Source organism: Lepisosteus oculatus, chromosome 28, assembly GCF_040954835.1.
Source record: "Lepisosteus oculatus isolate fLepOcu1 chromosome 28, fLepOcu1.hap2, whole genome shotgun sequence".
NCBI classification, from domain to species: domain Eukaryota; kingdom Metazoa; phylum Chordata; class Actinopteri; order Semionotiformes; family Lepisosteidae; genus Lepisosteus; species Lepisosteus oculatus.
Genome location: NC_090723.1, coordinates 10,065,468 through 10,082,705, shown reverse-complemented (window position 1 = coordinate 10,082,705; position 17,238 = coordinate 10,065,468). Strand labels below are relative to the sequence as shown.

The window sequence follows — 17,238 nt, the reverse complement described above, 5'->3', positions numbered from 1 at the left end:
GACTGCCGCAGCATTTGAAGCTTGCAGACGCGCAGCTCAAGGTAACCCAGTCCAGTGCCTTGTATCGGGCAGAAGCCCTGGAAATGGGCATCCTACTTACATCCTAAGTACAGAAACCTTCAATTACAGAAGTCAGTCTGGACACCTGGGACTTGGAATTAGCCGTTTTCATACCTTTCCATCAAATGGCAAGACATGATCACTCAACAAACTCATCTGTACACATATTGGAACTGCAGAGAGCACATTTTATTTATTGCGGAGAGCTTATTTGCAGCACTAGGCATTATAATTTTAGTCTATGCTTGGACACAAAGCATACAATTATGGCAGAAATTCACAGAACAGCAAGCTGGGAATGCTTTGATGTAAAATGTGTGCTACATTAGGAATTCAGTATAAAATGGGCAGCATAAACTATTACAGCCTGGATGGCTGATCTCCAGGAGAAACTACCTTTTCCCAAAAGGACTTCCAATACACAGCTCAGGTATCCTTAACTACAAGCTATGCATTTGCCCTCACCCCAGTTTGGATACTTGTTTAGCACATCCCTATACTTCCTCAGAACAGAGGACTCCCAGAAACAACCAGTTCATTGCCATTAAAATTTATTGAAAACAGACACAAAAATACAATCTGCAATTTACAAATGGCAGTAAATGCAGCTATTAAAGTGCTTCAGTTTTCATGTAGTCTTATGCCTTTCAGTCCAGGACAAGGAACTAGTTTAATACCTCTTAAAGCAAGTATTATCAGTGACTAATCTCAAAGTCAAGTAAACACCCCATTTCCTCTAAAGGTTGATTCACTGACTCCCAATAAACTCATTTAGAAAAGGCTTAACCCAAAAGGTGCAATTGAGAGCCCGCACTGCTCCCCCACCTGAGAATTAGGTACTACAGAAACAATGGACTTCTCAAGGGGGATTCACCAACCACCAGCCCCAAAGGTAGGTAATGCTCAACACCAGAGCTTGAGACAGCCCTACTCCAGTTGGGATCCATCCCTTCCTCCTCCAGCCCACTGTACAGATTCAAATAACTAAGTGGGTTATCTTCAACTCTTGATGTAAGGGATACTAGTCAAGAGCTTCCCTCATGTCTTAGCATTTTAGTTAAGACTCCCCTACCTACTGGGGTTTCTGAGAATTGGAGGTAGCTCATGTACACTCATCAGCCACACCCAACAGATCAATGGACACTCAGCATAGCTGGTCTTAAGTCTATCCCATCCCCCAATAATACTTAACAATTCAGAATGACATCTGCTTGTTTTATTTTGAAACATTGTACAAAAAAAATTGAAACATGGAACAGTGCTTTAAAAGAAGCACACAAAAGGTCAAAAGAAAAGTTAAAACTAGGAGTTGCTGTTCTCTTGCATGGTTTCCCGGATCATATTGAGCTGTCCTTTTGTGCACTGGATCTTCCCCTTTCCCGAGGGTGGAGCTGTGTTAAGAGTCTTAATTCAGAAGCCATCATTTTCTAACGAGAACTGCAAGGGCTGCAAACGTCAAGCTTTGTAGTCAGGGCTCTCCTCCTCTCAGCAATTAGAATCCATGGACCTTCAGCTGCTCCTCCTTTGCCAGGCCAATCTGGGGAAAAAAGTAAACAGACTGAACAAGGATACTATGCAAGAAGAGCCCTGTTAATGCAAAAGGCAGAGCTCCTCAGTCTCCACAGAGGGTGTTTCCTTGACCCAATGGGTCATTTGGGTATACTGAAGAGATATCGGCACTAGACTGGTTTAGGCAACATACCTCTGTAAGGAACTGGCAGATATTCTTGCGCTGATCTCCTTGGAGCTGAATTACTTCACCATACTCTGGGTGCTCAATCACTGTCCCATTGCAGGCAAATTTCTGTAGAGAAAAAGATGGTTTAGACCTTGATTGTCCAGATAAACACTGGAACCACAACACATTCTGGTTCTCCAAAGTGATACGCACATTAGGTGCTGTACTGTGTTAACAGCATTTCTCTGCCTTTCATTATAGCAATACCTCACCTTTTTGAAAGCTTTGACTAGTTTCTTCTTATCATACTCCTCTGCAATTCCCTGGACAGTGGTCAGAGTCTTCCTGCCGTTTCTCTGCTGAATTCTTATATGGATGTAGTCTTCAGTCCCAGCCGGGAGCCGGTCATCACCCTTAGTTGCATCAGCAAAGGGGTCTGCAAGCAGAAGTATTCCATGAAACCTGGTCTATTTAGGGCTCTTGGCTCAGAGCCCTGGCCCTACGCCTCGACAACGATAAACAAGTCAACTAGAATGAAATCCGACGGTGCTGGGGACATACAGGGGGTGTAATCTTGTCTAGCTGAAAGATTCAGGAACAAATCAATACTAGGATGGACCTCAAGAGTCAAAAGCCCAATATCGCACGGTCTTCATGAACCGTGTCGATTAGGAAGGTCTCCTCAGAACCCGGACAAAATGGCTCTCGGCGATCTCGGCTGTCGCCTCCCTTGTCCACCCGAGGAGCCGAGTGCGCATGCCCGGGCTGGCGGAATGCCCCTGCCGCAGACCCACAGCTAAGACCCGCCCACGGCAGACGCCGATTGGGCCGGCAACACGTCTGTCCATTCCGTTCATCCGCCCATTGGACGACAGGGGTGACGCACTAACCGACAGCCCTCCCGCACCTCCCCGTTTTTAAGATCAAGTTTCTGGTAAGCATTACGCAAACCATAAGAAATCCTAGCCTCGGCTCATAAGCTAAATACATGTACAACAAACCGTATTTAAATGCCGACTATTAACCTGCATCTAGACGTTCGGCGATAAAACGCCGAAGCCCGGGCCGGAAATATGGCCGGGTAGCTGGGCCCAGCACAGCGCCATTACACAGCGAGTCTCCAGCCCCGGGACCGTCGAATTTAGGGGGCCCCAAGCTCCCCCATCACGAAAACAGCTTGTATAATACCCTCAAAAATAAGTAAGCAAGTCCAAAATGTCCATTTTCATAGTGCGTCGTTGGCTACAGAAAGATTTCATCACCCCTCCCCCGCCACAGACATAAAAATGTAAAAACCTACCGAAAGTTTGGAGGTTCTGGATAGCGGACATACGATAAGATTCGCTTTCCTCTCGGAAGATAACTGGTTGTCGAGCGGCTGTTTTTTTCCCTTCGTAGGCTTGTCTTGTTGTCTAAGCGTTGTTTGTCGACCTTGCCCTCCTCTGAGACTCGCTCAGCTCAACGTCTCTCCACAAAATGGCGCCCGTGCCTCTACAGCGCAGGGAGAGGCGCTTTTATAGCCCCGGCGACGCAGCGCCGCTCTGACGCAGCATGACGTCACGACGAAACTATTTGGTAGACCGGAAGAGAAGTCGCTCGAGGGGGTTGGGATTGTTCTCAGGTGTAAACAGAGACCGATATGTTGTCAGCCACTGCTTCCGGTTTCAATTATGTTACCGAATTTGTTATATAATTTCCCCAAAGCTGGTACGTGCTCCTATTTCAAAGTAATGAGAAATTATTCATCTGTTCACCAGAAAAAGAACGTTGTGCTCATGGTAACTATATGAACTACCTCGGTTACTATTTTAAGGATTTCTTACTGGAAAAGATCTATGTCAACAGCCATTTTAAAACATTGTTACTACCATATATAAAATATTTCAAGCTTATCTATACCTATAACTATAACTATTCACCTTCATGGAAGGTGAATTTAATGTATGAGAGTTCTGATTACTCGCTTCTAGGTTTATAACACACACAGAATCACAGAATCATGTATTAATGTGAAATTTTCTTATTGATGGAAGCAAATTGAGTCTTGTTGGGAGGTCAAAACTGTCAAATGCGATGAAATAACTGACGTTTTTTGTACCAAATCACCTTTTTAATTGATCACAGGTAGGTTGTTGCGGAAGCTTAGAAGTGGTGGTTTAGCGATTGCCCATGATCTAGTCACCCCTGTGTCTTCTGGTTTCGCTTCAGCTGATTACTCGCTTCATCACAGGTTATTCATTTCAGTTATAGCTGAAGCCTTCAGTTCATAAAGATGAAATTGTTACTGATTGTTACTGTTACTGAAATTGTAACAGGTATCAATCCTCTACTAATCTGTAAATTTCAAGAATGCCTTAATTCAGGTGTGTGAGCTGGACTATATATCAAGTTTAATTAAAAACATGACCCGCTTTGGCAGCGTCATTCTCACCTGTCCCTGTTCATCATCAATCGATCACTTGTACAGAGCCTGTTGAATCAAAAATATGGGAACGAATTCCTAATTAGTGAGTTGAGCAGAGACTGCACAAAGTTCCTTGTGCTCAATATTCTGAAAATAAAGTACTTTAACTGCGGTATTTCAAAAACAAGTACTGAGTGTAAAAAGTAAGTTTATACCACCAAGCAGATCGGGTTCAGGCAATTAACACCGGTGAAAAGGGCCCATCTAAGCACAGGGGACCTACAGGGTCAGGAATTATGTACGACGTGCCGGAAGAGTCCAGAAAAAGCGCAAAAACGAAGCCTCAGTACTACAGTACGAGAGAATTCCGGAAAGGGGCTTACGAAATTTCAAGCAAAGTATTAACATGAGTTACCGAAATTCACCAGCAGATGGCGATCTTCTCTCCTCCATTGAACACAGGTCCTGCTGGACACCGAGCGCCTCAATGCCTCGAGAGCAGGATCAGATTAGTCTCCCACAAGGAGGACTGTGTAGGCATAGCATTGCGAGTGAGTAGCCAGATATCACATGTGCAATTTCCATCTGAAAGGTCTGTCTTTTTTACAAGAGGTCCAGATCTAGAGTGAACAAGAAAGACAGGAGGGAATCCACAAATTCTGTCTCATGACTCTGAAACCTATTTTTCTAAAATGACAAACCCGGTGTGGGGATTTCATGTACCTCCAGAAGGTATTGCCACATACGGTGACTCTTGAAGTATAAGATCTCTCTCTGTAGCCAGAAATGTGGCTGTAAGTTTCCCCAGAACGTTTCTTGAAAAGAGTAGGGGTGTTACCCTGGTGTCCTGGCCAAATTTCCCATTGGTCTTTACCCATCGTGGCCTCCTAATAATCCGCATCTCTGAACTGGCTTCATCACTCTGTTCTCCTCCCCGCTGATAGCTGATGTGTGGGGGGAGTGTTCTGGCGCACTATGGCTGCCGTCACATCATCCAGGTGGGGCTGCACACTGGTGGGGGTGGAGGGGATCCCCATTACCTGTACAGCACTTTGAGTGGAGTGTCCAGAAAAGCGCTATATAAGTGTAAGCATTATTATTATTATTATTATTAAATTGTAAATTGATGAAGGATTGTGTTTGCTAAAACACTGACAAGCGTTTTGGAGTTGAGTGCGGGCCTGGTTGGTTCTACTGTTTTCAGCATTTTTTTTATTGGACAGCACCTCTATAATCTTTGGTTGTGTGTTCCTTTTCTCCTTGGTTGTGCCTGGCATCCCATCACAGTGGGCTTGGGCATGGCTCCTGTGCCCCACGGTTTTTCCATAATAACTTATTTTTATGAAGCACTTTTCCAAACCTAAGGGTGCTATACACAGTTACACAGTGATAAAGACAAAGTAAAAAAAAATACAATAAAAAAAATAAATAAGAGCATACGTGTTTGTACAGATAGAGTGTAAGGCAATCAGACACAGGTTGAGGTAAAAAAAGGTGAGTTTTGAGTTTACATTTGAATAGAATCAAGGAATCTGTCTCTCATAATGTCTGAGGAAGGACATTGCACAATAGTGGAGTAGCTACAGAAAAGGCAGGTACAGTGAGTAGAGGACCAGACTTAACTGACTGGAGCCTACAGGAAAGAGTTCAAACATGGAGGAGCTCAGAGATGTCTGATGGAACCAGATTGTTTAGTGCCTTTTAAAGTCAGTAAGAAGATCTTATATAGAATACATGACTTTATAGGCAGCCAATGTAGAGATTTAAATGTAGGAGGGACATACTACCAGGGTCTGGTGTGGGGTAGTATTCTAGTTTTGGACGTACAGTGTTGCAGGATTAGTGTTGCTGAGAAGGGCCAGGGGGAGCCCGTAGAGTCACGAGCTGCCCGCGCTCGTGACTCTACGGGCTCAGTGTGGCTGAGGCTGGGCTGCTCCCGTGCACTCTGTTGTGCGATGGAACGCACAACGGGCTCAGTGTGGCTGAGGCTGGGCTGCTCCCGTGCACTCTGTTGTGCGATGGAACCGAGAGGCCAGTTGCCAAAATTAAAAATCATTTTCCTTTGTTTGACGGGGCTTAACATGTAATGAGCCTTATCCCCCCTTTGTTTAATTCCCCCTTTTAAAGGTGTTGTGTGCTAATGTCAGTAAAGGCCACGAGCACCCCTGGCGCTGCCGGAGGTAGCGCAGACCGCAGGCGAGTGCGGGCAAGCCCCATGGCGGGAGTTTGGCGCTCAAGATCAGCGCGGTCTCTGATCTGAGGGGGCGGAACAAGCAGACCGAGCCCCAAACACACAGACACTCCTGTCTTCCCGCCAGGTGGCGTCGCCTGTAGGTCCGCGGCCCACCCGGGGGGTGGGGTGAGATGCCAGAGGTCTCTGAAGGTTCTCATGCACACAGTGCTCTGGTTGTGCTCTCACTTTGTTTTGGCCAGTTGTCCCATCAGTTCGTTCTCACTGGCTTGACTGGTTCAGTGCTCTGTGCTTGGCAGTTATCTGCTGTAGACTAGGGTAATGTGAGCATGAGGGCGGCTCTTGGGGCAGGTGCGCTGGCTCTGTGGCTCAGGATCTGTGCCTGTGGCTGGAAGGTTTCCAGTTTGTATCCGCGGCTGGCAGAGGAATCCTACTCTGTTTGGCCCCTGAGCAAGGCCCTTAACCCCAACTGCTCCAGGGGCACCATATAAATGGCTGACCCTGCGCTCTGACCCCCAGCTTCTCTCCCTGTCTGTATGTCTCATGGAGAGCAGGCTGGGGTCTGTGAAAAGACAAATTCCTAATACAAGAAATTGTATATGGCCAATAAAGTGATCTTATCTTAAACTGATCTTATCTCTGTCCCAGTGCTACTGTGTGAACAAACTGTGGAGGCAGGGTCCTGTCCAAAGCCTCAGAAATAATAGGCTGTGCACACCCTTCCAATTCATCCCTTTATAGAAACTGCACTTCCAGTCTCGTCTACGAGATTGATTCAGACCCCTCTCATCCAGCTCACAGTCTTTTACAGCTCCTCCCTTTGGGAAAATGCTTTAAAAGCAACCCTTTCAAGAGTCGCCTGCTTCAAGCTCAGCTCCTGCCCCACTGCTAGACAAACATTGACTCCTGACCGTATCTTTTTAACGATTCTGTTTGCTACATGTAAGGTTAATGTTTACGTGTTCACGTGATTGGGTTCTGCTTGTCTTTTCATTTCAATTTGTGCTCATTTTTTAGTTGTTATCTGCTTCATCAGGTGTTATCTGCTTCGTCTCTTGCAGTAGCGAAAGCAAATTCCACCAACTACTGCTGTGGCAATAAAGAATAAAGAAAAATGCACAAGAGCATTTCAATGACACCTCCCTTGATTTCCTTAGTAGCTCCTAGTAATTAGCGAATCTTAGATAGAGGAAGTTTGAAGTGTTGTTTGTTCTGCTTTAATTACTCTTTAAAAGGAGCTTTCTTGGGGTACTTTGACACTCAAAGCTTTGGCCTGAAAACCAGGTTATTCTGCTCGTACTAATCCTTCCGAGCATTTTGGAGAGATGTCCCCAAGGTGAGCCCAGCATGGAAAGAATAAAGCAGCATTTCTAGAATTCTTCTGCTTGCAGCCTCCGCTGAGGACTGAAGAGCTATACTGTACATTTGCATATCTGCGCACCATCGCCCTGGCGACAGCAGCCCGGATAGCCCTGAGCGGGCGTGGGCGAGCCTGGTGTGTGCGTGAGGACAGCAAGTGTGATAACCAGCTGGAAAAGTCAGCAGGGTGAGGCCATCCTGCAGGCCCTACATAATCCTCATTTTTGGATTCGCCTCCCACTCCTCCCCTCTTTTATGACTTTTCTTCGTGTTAAAGATTCTGTCATCTTCTGTCTAGTGATGAACCTCACTAAGATTGTTAGTGTCATTTCACAGCAGCGTTTCCGCCTTGTAGCCTGATCTGGTCTGTAGCCTGATCTCAGAAGCTAAGGTCTCAAGGCTGACCCTGATCAGTACCAGGATGGGAGACCTTTAAGGAAAACCAGGTTGCTGCAGTAAGTGGTGTTGGTAGACCAGTAGGTGGCGCTCTGCCCTGTGGACCCGGGTTTCTAAGTCAGTGCCCCTGCATGAAGAGGCAGGAGCTCATAGGAGAAGTGCCCTTCCTGTTCTTGGACACTATGGCTCAGGCGGAGCCGGTCTTCCATGATCTTGGGAAGTAGCTACTGCTCCTTAGTTCCCTCCTCCACCTTCTTCCTCCCTTCTCCTTTCCTTCAACCTCAGCTTCTCCTCTTCATCCTCCTTCTTCTACAGTTTTTCTTCTCCTGTAATTAGGAATGTTCTAGCTGGTGTGTCCTGCGGAGTCTCTCGGCCCATGGTTGCCCCTGGGAAACTGGAGTGTTCTAGCGAGGGTTCCCTGTTTTCCAGGGCTTGCTGCTCAGATCGGATCCCCTATCAGGTCTGATTATTCTATTGGCCCTTTTTTCCGTATAATGCCGAGGCACCTCTGTTGCTATCCTGAGCACTTCAGGACTCTTTCCCTCTTTTCACACTCTCTTTCCCGGGCTGCCTTGGTCACCTTTCTTTTCCCTTCTCAGCCACCTTCCAGCACCCCAGTGGAGCCTACCCCTCCTTCCCAGGAGAGGCCGAGACAGCGACACCGGGGCTCTCCGGTTCCTGTCGACGGACTGAGGTGGGCACTTTCTCTGAACCCTGGAGCTGCGCCCTGCCAGGCTTTCTGCTTTTTCTGCCTGGCATGTAAAGCAGCTGGCATCTCCTCAGACTGTCGTATCTTTGCCTTTTTTCCTTTATTACTGTCAGGCCAGGGGTTTCTAAGCCCCACAGGCCAGTTCACTTTCTCTCCGTCCCGGGTCGGGTTTCTTCAGTGTCTCCACCACTCTCCGGGCCCATGCTCTTGGGTTCAGTCCAGTCACCACCCACTCTGCTGCATCCAGCCACACTGTAACACTAGATCCCTAGAGGACAAAAGGAGGCTTTTTTTGCCCCAGAGTGACAATAACCTGCAGAAAGTATCTTTTCAAGTTATGCTTAAAAACATAGAGCATAACAGTAAAGGGCTTGTTAATCCTTCTGAACATGTCAAGAATGTTGTCGCTGGATACAAAACCTGTGAAGACCTGTGAACTTCATAGTTCCAGCGAAAACATTAAGCAAGTGAAAGAGGTATGACAATTGTTCATCAAAATATTAATGACACTGAATATGCTTGGCTTTAAAAAACAGTACCCAGACTGGCACGCTACTCTGTGCATTTTGCTTAGTCTAATTCAGCTGGGTTACATTGTTTTCAGACTGGGTGTTGTGAATATGTGAATAGTTTGTCCAACTGAGCAATGTGAGTGAAACAGCTGGGATTCAACCTGTTTGTCTTCTAGTCAGGAGTCTGCAGCTCTGAACACTGTTCCAATGCACATTGTTGATTCTTCCTTACTGCTGCAATAATAATCTGAAGTTTAACATGATTAGCTGAGTCCCTGGGGACTCTTGTATAGGTCTGCCGGGCTAGTCTGTCTTTGCTTTTCTGTAGCAGATGTTATTCCACAATGTTATGTACACAGAGCTTATCCTTGTCTAGGACTGTCACTAGACCAATTCATCACTGTCCTGCAGTTGTCTGTCAGCCTCCCCCGCACTCAACAGGAGTCAAAATGCTCCACCTGTTCTCCTGCGGGCATAAGTCTTTAACAGGCTCTCTCCAGACCTCGCAGGCCCTCTTGTCCCATCTGGGCACCCTGCTCTCTCATGTATCAATGAACGAGGAGCACTGTTCTGCTCAGTGGAATGTATTACATTACAAATAAGACCCATATCCCCCAGATTTAATAAAGCTATGCACAAGTATGACTGAAAATGCAACAATAAACTAACAATGAACTGTGCAAAATGGAAGCTTATTCCTTAGTTGTTCTTTTTGAAAAACATCTGTGGCCTTTACAGTGCGCACACACCACTTCTCTAGGCTAGAGCAGTCACCGCAGTCACTGCAGGAGCTGCAGAGCGATCTGGCAGTCCTCACGCAGTCACTGCAGGAGCTGTAGAGCGATCTGGCAGTCCTCACGCAGTCACTGCAGGAGCAGCAGAGCGATCTGGCAGTCCTCACGCAGTCACTGCAGGAGCTGTAGAGTGATCTGGCAGTCCTCACGCAGTCACTGCAGGAGCAGCAGAGCGATCTGGCAGTCCTCACGCAGTCACTGCAGGAGCAGCAGAGCGATCTGGCAGTCCTCACGCAGTCACTGCAGGAGCAGCAGAGCGATCTGGCAGTCCTCACGCAGTCACTGCAGGAGCAGCTGAGCGATCTGGCAGTCCTCACGCAGTCACTGCAGGAGCTGTAGAGCGATCTGGCAGTCCTCACGCAGTCACTGCAGGAGCTGCAGAGCGATCTGGCAGTCCTCACGCAGTCACTGCAGGAGCTGCAGAGCGATCTGGCAGTCCTCACTCAGTCACTGCAGGAGCTGTAGAGCGATCTGGCAGTCCTCACACAGTCACTGCAGGAGCAGCAGAGCGATCTGGCAGTCCTCACGCAGTCACTGCAGGAGCAGCAGAGCGATCTGGCAGTCCTCACGCAGTCACTGCAGGAGCAGCAGAGCGATCTGGCAGTCCTCACGCAGTCACTGCAGGAGCAGCAGAGCGATCTGGCAGTCCTCACACAGTCACTGCAGGAGCAGCAGAGCGATCTGGCAGTCCTCACGCAGTCACTGCAGGAGCTGCAGAGCGATCTGGCAGTCCTCACGCAGTCACTGCAGGAGCAGCAGAGTGATCTGGCAGTCGTCACGCAGTCAATGCAGGAGCAGCAGACTGATCTGGCAGTCCTCACGCAGTCAATGCAGGAGCAGCAGAGCGATCTGGCAGTCCTCACGCAGTCACTGCAGGAGCTGTAGAGCGATCTGGCAGTCCTCACGCAGTCACTGCAGGAGCTGTAGAGCGATCTGGCAGTCCTCACGCAGTCACTGCAGGAGCTGCAGAGCGATCTGGCAGTCCTCACGCAGTCACTGCAGGAGCAGCAGAGCGATCTGGCAGTCGTCACGCAGTCAATGCAGGAGCAGCAGAGCGATCTGGCAGTCCTCACGCAGTCACTGCAGGAGCTGTAGAGCGATCTGGCAGTCCTCACGCAGTCACTGCAGGAGCTGTAGAGCGATCTGGCAGTCCTCACGCAGTCACTGCAGGAGCAGCAGAGCGATCTGGCAGTCCTCACGCAGTCACTGCAGGAGCTGCAGAGCGATCTGGCAGTCCTCACGCAGTCACTGCAGGAGCTGTAGAGTGATCTGACAGTCCTCATGCAGTCACTGCAGGAGCTGCAGAGCGATCTGGCAGTCCTCACGCAGTCACTGCAGGAGCTGTAGAGCGATCTGGCAGTCCTCACGCAGTCACTGCAGGAGCAGCAGAGCGATCTGGCAGTCCTCACCCAGTCACTGCAGGAGCAGCAGAGCGATCTGGCAGTCCTCACGCAGTCACTGCAGGAGCAGCAGAGCGATCTGGCAGTCCTCACGCAGTCACTGCAGGAGCAGCAGAGCGATCTGGCAGTCCTCACGCAGTCACTGCAGGAGCAGCAGAGCGATCTGGCAGTCCTCACGCAGTCACTGCAGGAGCAGCAGAGTGATCTGGCAGTCCTCACGCAGTCACTGCAGGAGCTGTAGAGCGATCTGGCAGTCCTCACGCAGTCACTGCAGGAGCTGTAGAGCGATCTGGCAGTCCTCACGCAGTCACTGCAGGAGCAGCAGAGTGATCTGGCAGTCCTCACGCAGTCACTGCAGGAGCAGCAGAGCGATCTGGCAGTCCTCACGCAGTCACTGCAGGAGCAGCAGAGCGATCTGGCAGTCCTCATGCAGTCACTGCAGGAGCTGTAGAGCGATCTGGCAGTCCTCACGCAGTCACTGCAGGAGCTGTAGAGTGATCTGGCAGTCCTCACGCAGTCACTGCAGGAGCTGCAGAGCGATCTGGCAGTCCTCACGCAGTCACTGCAGGAGCAGCAGAGCGATCTGGCAGTCCTCACACAGTCAATGCAGGAGCAGCAGAGCGATCTGGCAGTCCTCACGCAGTCACTGCAGGAGCTGTAGAGCGATCTGGCAGTCCTCACGCAGTCACTGCAGGAGCTGCAGAGCGATCTGGCAGTCCTCACGCAGTCACTGCAGGAGCAGCAGAGCGATCTGGCAGTCGTCACGCAGTCAATGCAGGAGCAGCAGAGCGATCTGGCAGTCCTCACGCAGTCACTGCAGGAGCTGTAGAGCGATCTGGCAGTCCTCACGCAGTCACTGCAGGAGCTGTAGAGCGATCTGGCAGTCCTCACGCAGTCACTGCAGGAGCAGCAGAGCGATCTGGCAGTCCTCACGCAGTCACTGCAGGAGCTGCAGAGCGATCTGGCAGTCCTCACGCAGTCACTGCAGGAGCTGTAGAGTGATCTGACAGTCCTCATGCAGTCACTGCAGGAGCTGCAGAGCGATCTGGCAGTCCTCACGCAGTCACTGCAGGAGCTGTAGAGCGATCTGGCAGTCCTCACGCAGTCACTGCAGGAGCAGCAGAGCGATCTGGCAGTCCTCACCCAGTCACTGCAGGAGCAGCAGAGCGATCTGGCAGTCCTCACGCAGTCACTGCAGGAGCAGCAGAGCGATCTGGCAGTCCTCACGCAGTCACTGCAGGAGCAGCAGAGCGATCTGGCAGTCCTCACGCAGTCACTGCAGGAGCAGCAGAGCGATCTGGCAGTCCTCACGCAGTCACTGCAGGAGCAGCAGAGTGATCTGGCAGTCCTCACGCAGTCACTGCAGGAGCTGTAGAGCGATCTGGCAGTCCTCACGCAGTCACTGCAGGAGCAGCAGAGTGATCTGGCAGTCCTCACGCAGTCACTGCAGGAGCAGCAGAGCGATCTGGCAGTCCTCACGCAGTCACTGCAGGAGCAGCAGAGCGATCTGGCAGTCCTCATGCAGTCACTGCAGGAGCTGTAGAGCGATCTGGCAGTCCTCACGCAGTCACTGCAGGAGCTGTAGAGTGATCTGGCAGTCCTCACGCAGTCACTGCAGGAGCTGCAGAGCGATCTGGCAGTCCTCACGCAGTCACTGCAGGAGCAGCAGAGCGATCTGGCAGTCCTCACACAGTCAATGCAGGAGCAGCAGAGCGATCTGGCAGTCCTCACGCAGTCACTGCAGGAGCTGTAGAGCGATCTGGCAGTCCTCACGCAGTCACTGCAGGAGCTGTAGAGCGATCTGGCAGTCCTCACGCAGTCACTGCAGGAGCTGCAGAGCGATCTGGCAGTCCTCACGCAGTCACTGCAGGAGCAGCAGAGCGATCTGGCAGTCGTCACGCAGTCAATGCAGGAGCAGCAGAGCGATCTGGCAGTCCTCACGCAGTCACTGCAGGAGCTGTAGAGTGATCTGACAGTCCTCACGCAGTCACTGCAGGAGCTGTAGAGCGATCTGGCAGTCCTCACGCAGTCACTGCAGGACCCGTAGAGCGATCTGGCTGTCCTCATGCAGTCACTGCAGGACCTGTAGAGTGATCTGGCAGTCCTCACGCAGTGACTGCAGGAGCTGTAGAGTGATCTGGCAGTCCTCACGCAGTCACTGCAGGAGCTGCAGAGCAATCTGGCAGCCCTCATGCAGGAGCTGTTGGGGCTCAGGTTAATGGGTTATTGGTGTTGGAGGGGGATGTGACCTATGAGAATAGAACAAACAATTGAAAATGACACAATGACACATAAAACAGATTCAAAATAAATACCTCCTATAATCTATTCCTTTTTGTTTTTAACGTACTGGTCATATTGATTGTATGACCATTACAAAAAAGCTTTTACATCTGTGCCATGCAGATCGCATGTTTGGAAAAAATCCTCTGAGGTATGTCTGAGGTGTGTTCCGGGTGTGTCACACCACTGGCATCCAGAGAAACCTCTCGGTGCCGGAGCGATGGCAAATAGGTGCTCCAGTGGATGTATTGAATTTTTCAGATGTTTATCTGGGTCACTTTTTAAAAATAATTAAGAACTTGACTGACAGTGAGATAAAAGCAATGAAATGAGAAAAAGGGGCTGGAACAGGAAATTAAGTAAAAAATGTAAACACGGCTCTTCACCCACACTCTGTGTTCTCCAACCAAATTCTTCCTCGCAGCTTACAGAGATAGTTAATGCACTAACAGAGACCACAAAGCTCTGCTGAGCCAAGAGCTGAGCCCATAACAGAGCACCCTGAGCCAGCTTGTCCTGAGGCTCACTGACACAAGCCACACCGACACTAACCAGCATCAGGACAGCACTGCTAGAGCACCACAACTCAGACTCAACCACATCACAGCATGGATCAAACAGCACTATCTCACATACTGGGACACACACACACAAACACAACATAAACTGGAATGCTACAGAACCCTAAACAGACAATACACACTAGCCGAATATTTGACCAAGATAAGAAACAACAAACAGAAACAGACCCTGACAAGTACAGGCTCAGTGACCACAGCCTGGCCATAGAAACTGGGCGACACAGGCAGACCTGGCTGCCCAGAGAGAACAGGCTGTGCTCCCACTGCCAGCGGGGAGAAATAGAGACAGAGGTGCACTTCCTACTGCACTGTGACAGATACTCTGGGATTAGAGAAACATTCTTCCCCAAATTTACACATCTAATCCCAGAGTTCCCACACCTGCCAGAATCACAACAGGTCCCAATCCTACTGGGAGAGGGAGGAGGGAACTCAGTGGAACTGGCAGCCCAGTATGTGATCTCCTGTCACAGCCTGAGGAAGTGAGTCTGTCTCCCAATAATGCTCCATCTGTCTACAGTACATGTAAATATTTTATGACATATCTCTGTTGTAGATGTCTGTAGATTTTATTTTACTTTTATTTCTTGTTTTGTTTCATGTGAATTTCATTATTTTTATTTGCTTTGGCAGCACTGATTGTAGCCATCGGTCATGCTAATAAAGCACCTTGAATTGAATTGAAAGCACTAACAGAGACAGTGAATACACTAACAGAGATAGTGAATGCACTAATGTGCCACTGCCTGGTTACATTTTAAGAGGTAGTGTGTGTTTAGTATGGAACATAAGTGGGACATCCTTACACAAAGGGTGGTGGGAGTCTGGAACAAACTGACCAGCTGTGTTATTGAAGAATTCTTATTGTTTCCTTCTGGAAACAGCTGGACATGATCCTCAGATCTTCATTCCGCTAATTACAGCCTGCTGAATGGTCTCCTTTGTCACCTCTCTCAGCTTCTGACAGCAGGGTCAGCACTCTGCCACCAGATTTTAGAAGTTAAGGAAGGCTGGGTCAGTGTGGGAATAGGGGGTGATGAGGGAAACCAGGTTTCTGCTGTAGTGGTACTGTTGATCTGGTAGCTCTCCCTCTTAGGCCAGGAATTTCGAAAACGCTTTCTCAGCTGGGAGACCAGGGATACTGTGCTGTAGCAGATGGCTGAAGCTGATTTGGAGAAACTATCCACATGAAAACATGTTTGTAGAAATATTGTGCACTGGAGACCCCGCAAGAATGTTGCACAATCATTTCTCATCTTTCTGCCTGATGTGTCCTGTTTTCTCACAACTTCTGGGACTCAGTGCAGCCGACCCAGGACTACTACAGTCATACGTATCAAAACCTTTTCCAGGCTGTAGGCATCATAGGAGTGAGCTGCTTTTAATCTGACTGAAAACATTGACAGTGAGAGTATCTACAAACTGACACCTTAAAACATGCAGAGGGAAAGACCCTGGACCATCAAGTGCTTGGAAATATTTCTCTATTCCGGGGACAGAGGAAGTTAAAGGTCACTATGACATGCTCGCAACCCACGTGCCTTTCACAGCAGCAGCTCAGTGAGAGAGCAAGTCTCCTAGAGAGCTGAGAGAAACATGCTGCTCGTCTGCTGCCACGCGGTTAGCGATGTCGACCTGTCAGGTGCCCCGACTGTGGGCCATGACTCTGCAAAGACCGGTCCTAGAGATGTCAGAACACACTCCTCTGGCACTGAAGAGAACTTCTGCTGGACAAACAGCAAACGTCCCTGGGAACACTAACACTTTACTCAAATTAACCTGTAGGGATTCCTGATAAGTGGGTGGCATTGTGGTCAGCATTGCTGCCTCGCGGCGCTGGGCTGTGGCTTCAATCTCAAACCTGTGGTGCTGTCTGTGTGGAGTTTGTGTGTTCTCCCCATGTTCATGTGGGTTTTTCTCCCACAGTCCAAAGACATACTAGGGTAATTGGCTTCTGAGAAATTGGGCCCTGGTGTGACTGTGCATCCCTGCGTCTGTATGCCCTGCGATGGACTGTAGTCCTGTCCAGTATGTCTGTTGCTTGCTGGGATAGACTCTGGCTCCTCCGCATCCCAGAAGTGGATGAAACAGTTAAAAAATGGGTAGATAGATACAGTACCTGATAAAATCCAAGAATTTCTGCTTCAGTAAAGTTAAATAAAAACAAGGTGTGAGCTGAAGAAAGGTCAAGGAAATTCATTTTTGATGAAGCAAAGGCTCAGATTTCATTTTTGCACTTCGAGCTTCCAGCTACACCTCCTCCCCCGCTTACTTTATGAAAAGCATATTTCTGTCCTTTTTATTACAAAAGGATTCCGGGCTGTTAAAGACAGTCACCTTTAACAGTGCACAGCAGAGCAAACACGCACGCACAAGCAGACAGACGTTTTTCAATGCAAATAACTTCTTTTTAAGCATATCACAAGAAAATCTTGTTTCCTTAAGTATGAATAGGGCCTCGCCCAGACATTTCAAAAATAATAACAAGACCTACTCAAGGAGGTAAGAGATTTTATTCAGAAGTCTTTGACTGACAGTCACTCAAGACACGCATGGGAGGCAGTTCTACACCAATGGGTCTGACCTTTATAACATGTAAGCTTATGGAAATTCTCATTAAACTATATTAGAACATCACCTACATAGAAATTATATAATGGCAAATTGTCAAAATGAAAAAAGGTCTTGCATAGCCCACTTGTTAGAGTTGAGTGAACAAGCACAGACCATAATGGACACTTGCATGAAATATAGTGTATTTCTTTTTCAGAAGATTTTTGGTTAAGTTCCTCATAAATAACTTGCAAAGCACCATTCCCAGTGAAAAAGAAAAGTAGACCTCTCTCTAAGAATGGAAAAGCTCCCTCTGTT

The 17,238-nt window shown here is 48.7% G+C and overlaps 2 protein-coding genes across 2 annotated transcripts in view; one reads left to right on the top strand and one right to left on the bottom strand.

Moving 5' to 3' along the window:
• Positions 1 to 1,254: 1,254 nt before the first annotated feature.
• On the bottom strand, positions 1,255 to 3,235 carry eif1 (eukaryotic translation initiation factor 1). The gene is made up of 4 exons (XM_006638333.3): positions 3,039 to 3,235; positions 2,011 to 2,174; positions 1,763 to 1,864; positions 1,255 to 1,597 (listed from the first exon to the last, which is right to left on the bottom strand). Exons 1-4 carry the CDS (start codon positions 3,067 to 3,069, stop codon positions 1,553 to 1,555), a joined length of 342 nt encoding a protein of 113 aa, XP_006638396.1. The 5' UTR covers positions 3,070 to 3,235; the 3' UTR covers positions 1,255 to 1,552.
• Positions 2,593 to 17,238, top strand: part of LOC102695222 (keratin, type I cytoskeletal 19-like) — a 33,491-nt gene continuing 18,845 nt past the window's right edge. Inside the window, exon 1 of the mRNA XM_069185655.1 lies at positions 2,593 to 2,672. The gene's annotated coding sequence lies outside the window, so the exon portion shown is untranslated. The remainder of the gene's footprint in view (positions 2,673 to 17,238) is intronic.

What these genes read in the sequence shown, in the direction of transcription:
- eif1 (XM_006638333.3), bottom strand. Translation starts at nt 3,069, where the DNA reads ATGTCCGCTATCCAGAACCTCCAAACTTTCG. An exon ending in TAGTCAAAGCTTTCAAAAAG is followed by an intron (nt 1,865 to 2,010) that starts GTGAGGTATTGC and finishes TTTTCTCTACAG; the next exon opens with AAATTTGCCTGCAATGGGAC. An exon ending in TCTGCCAGTTCCTTACAGAG is followed by an intron (nt 1,598 to 1,762) that starts GTATGTTGCCTA and finishes TTTTTTCCCCAG; the next exon opens with ATTGGCCTGGCAAAGGAGGA.